General features: G+C 40.9%; 1 protein-coding gene across 1 annotated transcript; it reads left to right on the top strand.

Annotated features, from left to right (window-relative positions):
* The first annotated feature begins 9,658 nt into the window (after window positions 1–9,658).
* On the top strand, window positions 9,659–11,534 carry h2bk1 (H2B.K variant histone 1). Its single transcript, XM_014140655.1, has 3 exons — window positions 9,659–9,759; window positions 9,852–9,973; window positions 10,732–11,534. The coding sequence occupies exons 2-3, from the start codon at window positions 9,860–9,862 to the stop codon at window positions 10,966–10,968; spliced, it is 351 nt and encodes a 116-aa protein (XP_013996130.1). The 5' UTR covers window positions 9,659–9,759; window positions 9,852–9,859; the 3' UTR covers window positions 10,969–11,534.
* Window positions 11,535–12,024: the final 490 nt, after the last annotated feature.

Genomic DNA, 12,024 nt, shown 5'->3' with positions numbered 1-12,024 from the left:
ATGTTTGGCAGACATATCAGTGTGGATGACGGATCACCACCTCAAACTGAACCTCGGTAAGACGGAGCTGCTCTTCCTCCCGGGGAAGGACTGCCCATTCCATGATCTCGCCATCACGGTTGACAACTCCCTTGTGTCCTCCTCCCAGAGTGCTAAGAACCTTGGTGTGACCCTGGACAACACCCTGTCGTTCTCCACTAACATCAAGGCGGTGACCCGATCCTGTAGGTTCATGCTCTACAACATTCGCAGAGTACGACCCTGCCTCACACAGGAAGCGGCGCAGGTCCTAATCCAGGCACTTGTCATCTCCCGTCTGGATACTGCAACTCGCTGTTGGCTGGGCTCCCTGCCTGTGCCATTAAACCCCTACAACTCATCCAGAACGCCGCAGCCCATCTGCTGTTCAATCTTCCCAAGTTCTCTCACGTCACCCCGCTCCTCTGCTCTCTCCACTGGCTTCCAGTTGAAGCTCGCATCCGCTACAAGACCATGGTGCTTGCCTACGGAGCTGTGAGGGGAACGGCACCTCCGTACCTTCAGGCTCTGATCAGGCCCTACACCCAAACAAGGGCACTGCGTTCATCCACCTCTGGCCTGCTCGCCTCCCTACCTCTGAGAGAGCACAGTTCCCGCTCAGCCCAGTCAAAACTGTTCGCTGCTCTGGCACCCCAATGGTGGAACAAGCTCCCTCACGATGCCAGGACAGCGGAGTCAATCACCACCTTCCGGAGACACTTGAAACCCCACCTCTTTAAGGAATACCTAGGATAGGATAAAGTAATCCTTCTAACCCCCCCCCCCCTTAAAAGATTTAGATGCACTATTGTAAAGTGGTTGTTCCACTGGATATCATAAGGTGAATGCACCAATTTGTAAGTTGCTCTGGATAAGAGCGTCTGCTAAATGACTTAAATGTAAATGTAAATGTATAATACACACTTCTACATGTGTGAAATAGGACAAATATAAGCACCCTCCAAATGATTATTATTATATCAATGGCAGCTTTATTGTGTGTAGGGGAGACCGGGGTCTCACGGGTAAGTTGTCACAATTCTTATTACTGCCAATCTCAAAGCTGCTGTGTAATAAGTTTAAGGTTAAAATTTGTGAATTATTTGTAAGAACTCATCCACCTGGTCATTTCATATCAGCTTGATAAAACATTGAGCTGAGGTGAATTCATGTGTTTTTCATATGTGAAAGTAAAAAACAGATGTCTTGGTATTTTCTTTATAAATGTTTAACTTTGGGAGTATACATGAACAATTATGTTTGTTGAAAAGAGGAAAGGGAGAGCTATATTACAAACTGTCAGTACCAGTCAAAAGTTTGGATACACCTACTCTTTCAAGTGTTATTCTTTATTTTTACTGTTTTCTACATTATATAATAATAGTGAAGACATCAACACTATGAAATAGCACATGTGGAATCATGTAGTAACTAAACAAGTGTTAAACAAATCAAAACATATTTTAGATTTGAGATTCTTCAAAGTAGCCACCATTTGCCTTGATGACAGCTTTGCACACTCTTGGCATTATCTCAACCAGCTTCATGAGGTAGTCACCTGGAATGCATTTCAATTAACAGGTGTGCATTGTTAAAAGTTAATTTGTGGAATTTCTTTCCTTCTTAATGTGTTTGAGCCAATCAGTTGTGTTGTGACAAGGTAGAGCTGGGATACAGAAGATTATTTGGTAAAAGACCAAGAAACAACAGTCCATCATTACTTTAAGACATGAAGGTCAGTCAATATGGAAAATGTCAAGAAGTTTTTTCAAGTGCAGTCTCAAAAACCAGCATGCGCTAAGATGAAACTGGCTCTCATGAGGACTACCACAGGAAAGGAAGACCGAGAGTTACCTCTGCTGCAGAGGATAAGTTCATTAGAGTTAACCTGTCTGGGCTAGGGGCAGTATTTTTACGTCCGGATAAAAAACGTACCCGATTTAAACTGGTTACTACTCTTTCCCAGAAATGAGAATATGCATATTATTAGTAGATTTGGATAGAAAACACTCTGAAGTTTCTAAAACTGTTTGAATGGTGTCTGTGAGTATAACAGAACTCATACGGCAGGCAAAAACCTGAGAAAATTCCAAGCAGGAAGTGGCCTTTCTGCGAATTTGTAGTTCTCCATTTGCTTCTCTATCAAAACTACAGTGCCCGTGGTGTTATGTAGCACTTTCTAAGGCTTCCATTGGCTCTCTAAAGCGTTCAGAAAGCGGATTGAGGCGTCTCCTGTCTCTGGGCAGATAACAGGAGCACAGTTTGTCAGTGGTCTGCCCGGTGACTAAGAGATTGGAAATGCGAGTTCACGAGACCTCGCCATTTTTTCTCTTCCTTTTTGAATGAATACAGCATTGTCCGGTTGGAATATTATTGCTATTTTACGAGAAAAATACCATAAAAATTGATTTTAAACAGCGTTTGACATGCTTCTAAGTACGGTAATGGAACATTTTGAAATTATTTGTCTCAAAATGCGCTCGCGTGTTACCCTTTGGATAGTGACCTGAACGCACGAACAAAACGGAGGTATTTGCACATAACTATGGATTATTTGGAACAAAAACAACATTTGTTGTGGAAGTAGCAGTCCTGGGAGTGCATTCTGACGAAAAACAGCAAAGGTAATCCAATTTTTCTAATACTAATTCTGAGTTTAGTGAGCCCCGAACTTGACGGGTGTCAAATTAGCTAGCCGTGATGGCTGAGCTATGTACTCAGAATATTGCAAAATGTGCTTTCGCCGAAAAGCTATTTTAAAATCTGACATAGCGATTGCATAAAGGAGTTCTGTGTCTATAATTCTTAACCTCTATGGGCTAGGTGGGACGCTTGCGTCCCACCTACTCAACAGCCAGTGGCGCGATATTCAAATACCTTAGAAATGCTATTACTTCAATTTCTCAAACATATGACTATTTTACACCATTTTAAAGACAAGACTCTCGTTAATCTAACCACACTGTCCGATTTCAAAAAGGCTTTACAACGAAAGCAAAACATTAGATTATGTCAGCAGAGTACCCAGCCAGAAATAATCAGACACCCATTTTTCAAGCTAGCATATAATGTCACATAAACCCAAACCACAGCTAAATGCAACACTAACCTTTGATGATCTTCATCAGATGACAATCCTAGGACATTATGTTATACAATACATGCATGTTTTGTTCAATCAAGTTCATATTTATATCAAAAACCAGCTTTTTACATTAGCATGTGACTAGCATGTGACTAGCATTCCCACCGAACACTTCCGGTGAATTTACTAAATTACTCACGATAAACGTTCACAAAAAACATAACAATTGTTTTAAGAATTATAGATACACAACTCCTTTATGCACTCGCTATGTCCGATTTTAAAATAGCTTTTCGGTGAAAGCACATTTTGCAATATTCTGAGTAGATAGCCCGGCCATCACAGGCTAGCTATTTTGACACCCACCAAGTGTGGTACTCACCAAACTCCGATTTACTATTAGAAAAGTTTGATTACCTTTGCTGTTCTTCGTCAGAATGCACTCCCAGGACTTCTACTTCAATAACAAATGTTGGTTTGGTCCCAAATAATCCATAGTTATATCCAAATAGCGGCGTTTTGTTCGTGCGTTCAAGACACTATCTGAAGGGTAAAGAAGGGTGACGCGCCCGACGCTTTTCGTGACAAAAAATGTCTAAATATTCCATTACCGTACTTCGAAGCATGTCAACCGCTGTTTAAAATCAATTTTTATGCTATTTTTCTCGTAAAAAAGCGATAATATTCCGACCGGGAGTCGTTGTTTTCGTTCAAAGAGAGAGAAAGTAAACATGGTGTCGGCTCGTGCACGCGCCTCCAGTCTCATTGTCCTCAGATCGACCACTATCAAAATGCGCTAATGTTTTTCAGCCATGGCCTGCAAAGCCACCATTCATCGTTCTGGCGCCTTCTGAGAGCCTATGGGAGCGTTAGAAAATGTCACGTTATGCCAGAGATCCCCTGTTTTGGTTAGAGATGATCAAGAAGGCAATGAAATGGTCAGAGAGAGCGCTTCCTGTTTGGAATCTTCTCAGGTTTTGGCCTGCCAAATGAGTTCTGTTATACTCACAGACACCATTCAAACAGTTTTAGAAACTTTAGGGTGTTTTCTATCCAAATCAAACAATTATATGCATATTCTAGTTACTGGGCAGGAGTAGTAACCAGATTAAATCGGGTATGTTTTTTATCCGGCCGTGCAAATACTGCCCCCTATCCCCAACAGGTTAAAATAATTGTTATGTATTTTGTCAACGTTTATCATGAGTAATTTAGTAAATTCACCGGAAGTTTTCGGTGGGAATACAATTTCTGAACATCACACGCCAATGTAAAAAGCAGTTTTTTTATATAAATATGAACTTGATTGAACAAAACATGCATGTATTGTATAACATAATGTCCTAGGAGTGTCATCTGATGAAGATCATCAAAGGTTAGTGCTGCATTTAGCTGTGTTTTGGGTTTTTGTGACATATATGCTTGCTTGAAAAATAGCTGTGTGGTTATTTGTGTCTATGTACTCTCCTAACATAATCTAATGTTTTGCTTTCGCTGTAAAGCCTTTTTGAAATCGGAGAATGTGGTTAGATTAATGAGAGTCTTATCTTTCAAATGGTGTAAAATAGTCGTATGTTTGAAATATTGAAATTATAGCATTTTTTTGGTTTTTGTATTTCGCGCCACGCTCTTCCACTGGCTGTTGAATAGAGTGGGACGCTAACGTCCCACCTAGCCCATAGAGGTTAACTGCACATCAGATTGCAGCCCAAATAAATGATTCACAGAGTTCAAGTAACAGACACATCTCAACATCACCTGTTCAGAGGAAACTGAGTGAATCAGGCCTTCATGGTCGAATTGCTGCAAAGAAACCACTACTAAAGAACACCAACAATAAGAAGAGACTTGCTTGTGCCAAGGAACATAAGTGGAGTACATTAGAGTCAGGGTCATTTCCAGTGGAAATCTGTCCTTTGGTCTGATGAGTCTATATTTGAGATTTTTGCGTCTTTGTGAGACGCAGAGTAGGTGAATGGATGATCTCCGCTTAAGTGTTTCCCACCGTGAAGCATGGAGGAGGATATGTGATGGTGTGGGGGTGCTGTCAGTTATTTATTTAGAATTCAAGACACACTTAAACAGCATGGCTACCACAGCATTCTGCAGCGATACGCCATCCCATCTGGTTTGCGCTTAGTGGGACTATCATTTGTTTTTCAACAGGAGAATGACCCAACACACCTCCAAGCTGTGTAAGGGCTATTTGACCAAGAAAGAGAGTGATGGAGTGCTGCATAGCCTCCACAATCCCCCGACCCCCACAATCCCCCGACCTCAACCAAATTGAGATGGTTTGGGATGAGTTGGACCGCAGGGTGAAGGAAAAGCAGCCAACAAGTGCTCAGCATATGTGTGAACTCCTTCAAGACTGTTGGAAAAGCATTCATCATGAAGCTGGTTGAGAGAATGCCAAGAGTATGCAAAGCTGTCTTCACGGCAAAGGGTGGCTACTTTGAAGAGAATATATTTTTAGATTTGTTTAACACTTCTTTGGTTACTACAAGATTCCATATGTGTTATTTCATAGTTTTGATGTCTTCACTATTATTCTACAATGTAGAATTTTTGGACTGGTACTGTATTTTAGTATTTTTTTTGTTTCTGAGTTGCTAGGTCAACTAGCATGTGGCAACTAGCATGTTAATTAGCATGGGGGGGGGGGTTGCCACAGTTGTCACATAGAATGCGGGGTTGGTTGTCACTATCCACTCCATTATAACCATATTGTACAGGGAGATTGCCAGTGCCACTACATTCCAAACACAGGAGGTTGGTGGCACCTTAATTGGGGAGGACTGGCTCGTGGTAATGGTTGGAACGGAATGAGTGGAACGGTATCAAATACATCAAAATACACCATTCCATTCGCTCCCCTCAGCAGCCTCCACTGATTCCAAACCTATTTCTAGGTCAAGCATTGTGGTAACTAGCATCTTACTTAGCATCTGTTCGTCTCCTCCCCTTCATCTACACTAACTGAAGTGGATTTAAGAGGTGATATCAATAATGAATCATAGCTTTCACCTAGATTCACCTGGTCAGTCTATGTCATGGAAAGAGCAGGTGTTCCTAATGTTTTTTACATTCAGTGTATACACAACAACTGAAATATTTTATTAAAGTAAAGTCATGTGAATAAATTATGGTGAATAAGTGATAAGCAATAATGGGCAGTCACTACCATGATGGGACCTTTATTAGTTGTTTTATTCTGTGTTGTTACAGCATTCAACCCACATAATGCATAGTGCATTTAATGTCTACAAAAATATCATCAAAACCGAAACTGAACCAACCTCAAAAAGCACTAATCGCTCAGCACTACGACGTATCAAAATGTGTTAGGAATATGTAGTGTGGAGAGTGTTTGCCCAGGGATCAAAATAGGATGTTGATGCCTGGCCGATGTATAAACGATGTAGAACTGTAGAATTTAGAATGTAGGTATTCTAATACATCTGTGAGATGTCTTGCCACTTAGCAAACAATGTCTAAACTGCATCTTCCCGATGCATCATGTATACATCTGTTGGACAGAGGTATCTGTGCTATCTGGGTTGGTTTCCTCTCTCTCACACACATATGTTTTCTGTCAAACACCCACGCATGTACACGTGTGTGCAAACACACAAATATACACACAAATGTACTCAAAATGTCATATGTTGTTCTTAAGGCATAAAATGCTGAATTTTGTTAGGAATATGGTTCAATCAAAGAAAAGCTTTCGAAGACACTGTATACTATATTGGCTCACTTCCTGTTACAAAAGGAATAAGCTACCAGCAAACATTGTGACAACCAACCCCGCGATTAGGCTGCTTGTCACAAGTGGACAGAGTGTGTTTGATGGCTTATAACTTCATGTTGGAATAAGATATAAGGATAAAAATGGTTCGGATTTCAATCCAAAGCCTTGGCCTTTCTATTATTATTGTAGAGTCTTGTAAGATATACTGGTGCTGAGAAATACACAAGAGTAAAAAGTGTGTATAAATGGTGGTTTGCACATCTCCCATACTGTATACATGACTGAGGTCATTGACATTGAATGATGATGTTGTTTGAGATAAGGACTTAATGTTCCAATTTTATTCCACATGTGAATAACATGGGTCTTTGAACCTGGATTTCCTGCACCACAGAATAGTGTGTTAGCTCACTGAGCTAAAGCCTGAGCATTAGCTTGGGGAACTTACACAAGTCTTGAGGTCTTAGGCAACGTGGTTACTCATCAAGCGAGTGTGATTCACTGAACACCCTCAGTTACACACAGCTGACAAAATATAATAGGTGCTGTTGTGTGCTTCTGGAGAAAATAACCCCAAGTAATTAGCAAGAGCTAAGGTCTGAGACCTGTGCTCCGTGGCAATCTACTGTAGGGAGGCTTAAGCATCACGACGGTCTGGAAGAAACAGCTAATAAGAGATTGCTAATTGTAGCAGCCAGGAGAGGACACTACATTGATCAAAATACATTTAATTAAATCTCTCCAAAGTGTGTGGAAGAAATAAAATAAGCTTGTTCAAGGTTTGGAATAATAAGCTCATTGCTCATTTAGAGCTAACTTTGTACTTGATGAAGCTGTTAGTGGGTTTTGACTAGGTAGCATATAGCTACAACCGGAAGTTACTTTTCCCAGCAGGTTAGGAGAATTAACATAGCAGGTTAGGAGAATTAGGTTAAAGTTAGGAATAGGGTAAGCTGTCCTAACATGATACAAAAAGCAACTTCCAGTCGTAGCTGTACTCCATCTTGTCACAACCCTGTTAGCGCTGGCACGGGGGACACCTAGTCAGTTGTACAACTGACTGCATCTTCCACATTTAACCCAAACCCTCTGAATCAGAGAGGTGCGGAGGGCTGCCTTAATCAATATCCACAGCGCCTGGGGAACAGTGGGTTAACTGCCTTGCTCAGGCGCAAAACAACAGATTTTTACCTTGTCAGCTCAGGGATTCAATCCAGCAAACTTTAAGTTACTGACCAATCGCTCCTACCCGCCAGGCTAGAAAGTCTAACCTTCAAAGTAAAAAAATGTCAGCTGCATATGATGAAACTGTCCAATTCCTGCAATGACAGACACATGGACTTTCATCAACAGACAAGCTCTGGAATCCTGTGATATGAGCTGGGAGATATGACAAGGCCACATATGGACATCAAGCATATGTTATTCGTCACAAAGACCTTATCAGAGACTCACAAAATACAAGACAGGTGGTTTGCCATCTAAAGTGTCAAATGGATTTAATTCTGACTAACTGCAAAGACCCTCTTTAGATAGTGGTGAATTAAACACGGAATGGTACATTAAGGTTATGATCAATCCTTCTGTGGTTATAAAATCATTTCCTTGACTGTATTGAAACCGTTTTGAACAGACACAGATGTTACTGCAAGCAGTTTGCTGAAGTCAACATTGTGAACAGAGTGCCCCAGGGTGGCTGTGGGGTTATGGTATGGGCAAGCATAAGCTACGGACAACAAACACAATTGCATTTTATCAATGGCAATTTGAATGCACAGAGATACTGTGACGTGTCATTCATCCGCCGCCATCACCTCATGTTTCAGCATGATAATGCATGGCCCCATGTCAAAAGGACCTGAACACAATTCCTGGTAGCTGAAAATTTCCCAGTTCTTCCATGTCACCCATTGAGCATGTTTGGGATGGTCTGGATTGACGTGTATGGCAGCGTTACAGTTCTTTGCACAACCATTGAAGAGGAGTGGGACAACATTCCACAGGCCACAATCAACAGCCTGATCGACTCTACGCGAAGGAGATGTGTCACCCTGCATGAGGCAAATGGTGGTCACAGCAGATACTGACTGTTTTTTTGATTTATGACACTACCTTTTTGGTTCCTGTGACCATCAGATGCATATTTGTATTCCAAGTCGTGTAAAATCCATAGATTAGGGCCTAATTAATGTATTTCAATTGACTGAGTAAAATCTTAGAAATTGTTCCGATTTGATTTTTGTTCAGGATAATTGTGACATACATTATTTGCATGTTGAGAGTAAGTAAGTGTGCCACCCTATGGGACTACGGATCATGGCTGGTTGTGATACAGCCTGGGATTGAATCAGTGTCTGTACTGATGCCTCTAGCACTGAGATGCAGTGCCTTAGACCGCTGAGGCACTCGGGAGCCTAATGTAGGCTACCTTGTGTGATTACATGCTGCCTTTGGTGTCTCCTGAAAATACAGAATACAGGAGTCTTTCAAATGATGACAAAAATATTCAGCCAATTTGCAAGGCTGAAAGTAACATTTTCATAACCAGTTATACACACAGTCAAGGACCATTAGGCACTGTGTAAATTGCTGAGGAAAGTGTGACCACTGTCATTATTCTACAAGAAAATTAATTTACTTGTACTCCAAAATCTTTTGTTGATGCAATGCTTATTGACACGTACAATGCTGGTGCACGCACGACCCCCAGTGGACTGTGCATGAATGACAGGCTGATTTTTCAATACGCTGCACCTGCATGGACACCACGTGAGCTGTCCATTAATTAATGGGCACTTAAAAACAGGTTGCGACAGCTTGATGAGGCGGAAATTACAGGTGAATAGACCACAACAGTGCTGACAGCATTATACATATAATCACGGTTCCGCTGTATCTCGAGGTAGGTCTTATGCATAAACAAACGTGTACCTTATTAGGACAATTTACTGTTTAAATCGTGACTTATCACTTAAATTACTGTTGTATGCACAGTCTCTGAAATGAGTAACGATGTAACCAAGAAGAAGGGAAAGGCAGTCGGGGAGAAAAAGACTAAAAGAAAAGCCAAGAGGAGAGAGACTTATGCAGTGTATATCTATAAAGTTTTGAAGCAGGTAAGTGTCGGAAAATGTGCTTTCATGTATTTTAATTTTTGCTTAGTCTCGTTTTTAAAGACCTTAGTTTCGCCCATGCGCAGTTAGGCTGGTGACGGCGACTTTTTTTGTTGCATATCTATCCTATCAATATATTTTAACCCCGTAGTTTGAGACACCGCTGCCTCATTCTAAGTAACAAAAATAAAATCTCCATCCAAATCCATCAGTTTAAAATAGACATATTTTTGCATGGTCTGCGTCTCAATCCAAATTCTAAATTTTTTTGGTCACCCTTCCACATCTGTGGTGGAAAGTGGCAGAGCTACGCTGCTGTTTCTCAGACCAGGAGACATCCCGAAAATCTGTCTTCTCACGAAACGTTGAGATGCTAGACGTTTGGGCCACAAACTAATATGAACACCTTATAGAAAGGGGAGACTCGAACATGATGGCGTTTTAGTTATAAAGTCAACCCATAATTAATGGATGTTTGTGCCAACAAATAAGGTGTATATTGAGTTGTCATAGATTATAGGATACTTGAACCTTGAGTTTTTTGTTGTTGCTGTTATTGAGTATTTCTACAGTCTATTTTTTGGGGGGGTGTTACCTAAGGGGTCTCAAAATTCCAAATCTATCTAAATGATCCATGGTATGACTTTAAAACAATGCCATATGTATGTCAGCTTAGACCCCCCCCCCCAAACAGTGTAAACTTGACTGAATTACTTGCTCTAGTTCTTTTCAACTTGATGACATGTGTTCTTTGTCTCTAGGTCCATCCTGACACTGGCATCTCCAGCAGAGCAATGAGCATAATGAATTCCTTTGTCAACGATGTGTTTGAGCGCATTGCAACTGAGGCATCTCGTCTGACCCAGTATAACAAACGCTCAACCATCACCAGCCGAGAGGTACAGACCGCAGTCCGACTCTTGCTACCTGGAGAGCTGGCCAAGCACGCCGTGTCAGAGGGCACCAAAGCTGTCACCAAATACACTAGTTCAAAGTAGAAAATGAGTGCATCAAATGCTGCAGGAATGCAATTAAGGCTATGGATGCACCACAAGTTTAAGTTGATTCATTATTTTTGGGAAATAAATGCACTATATTGTTTTTTGGGGGGGTCCCCATGATTAAATGTTTCTGCAATTTTCATTTTTTGCCACTAGATGGGACCATTACTTTAGTTATATTTTGCTGTCATTTTCAGTCAGAACATGCATGTCAAACCCTCATCACAACATTGGCAACCTCCACCCAGACCCTGTGCAGGTAGCTCAATTTATTTAACTGCACATATTGTATACATGGGCTATCTAATGTAAATGGGCTATAAGTACAGGTGTCTGTTTTGCTCAAGCTATAAGTATAAATGGAGTCTTGCAAGTTAATGAGATACTATGATACAGCATAGTATGTGCTGATGTTTTGGTAGAAGATAATCTAGAGCAGGGTTCCCTTCCCCATTTAGATTTCTTTCCCTAGTGCTACACTAGTCCTTTTCGCCCCAATATAGAGGGCAATTTAATAAAATGCTCTATAGCAGGGGTATTCAACTCATACCCTATGAGGTCTGGAACCTGCTGGTTTCTGTTCAAGCCTGAATTAATTACACACACCTGCTGTCCTAGGTCTAAATCAGTGCTTGATTAGAGTGGAACGGTAGGGGGGGAATCAATAGATTAGGCATGTCATAAACCATCTAAATGGCTAAGTGTTTACACAGGCATCCCAATTCTGATCTTAAACCCAATTGGCAAAAGATCTGATTGGTCAAAAGACCATTTAGTGAATTAAAAAGATCAGAATTGGTTTACCTGTTTAAACTCAGCCCAAGTAGGCCTTTTCTGAGCTGCTGATGTTGAAAGTGGAAGACCATCCAAAGGGATTGCAAGGGATACAGCCTCATGATTACATTTTCAAATTAAACATTACAAATCTAGACTGTAATCATAAGATGTGAATTTGCTGAATAGTCTTTGATTACTGCGTAACACTAATGAAGTCTAATTAGGAGAAAATGGAAGTCTTTACAATTAGGGTAATGTTTACATCCTGACATATTT

Source organism: Salmo salar, chromosome ssa14 (genome assembly GCF_905237065.1).
Source record: "Salmo salar chromosome ssa14, Ssal_v3.1, whole genome shotgun sequence".
NCBI classification, from domain to species: Eukaryota; Metazoa; Chordata; class Actinopteri; order Salmoniformes; family Salmonidae; genus Salmo; species Salmo salar.
The sequence above is the reverse complement of the archived record's forward strand: the minus strand, read 5'-3'. Positions and strand labels throughout refer to the sequence as shown.

What these genes read in the sequence shown, in the direction of transcription:
- h2bk1 (XM_014140655.1), top strand. Translation starts at nt 9,860, where the DNA reads ATGAGTAACGATGTAACCAAGAAGAAGGGAAAGGCAGTCGGGGAGAAA. An exon ending in TCTATAAAGTTTTGAAGCAG is followed by an intron (nt 9,974 to 10,731) that starts GTAAGTGTCGGA and finishes CTTTGTCTCTAG; the next exon opens with GTCCATCCTGACACTGGCAT.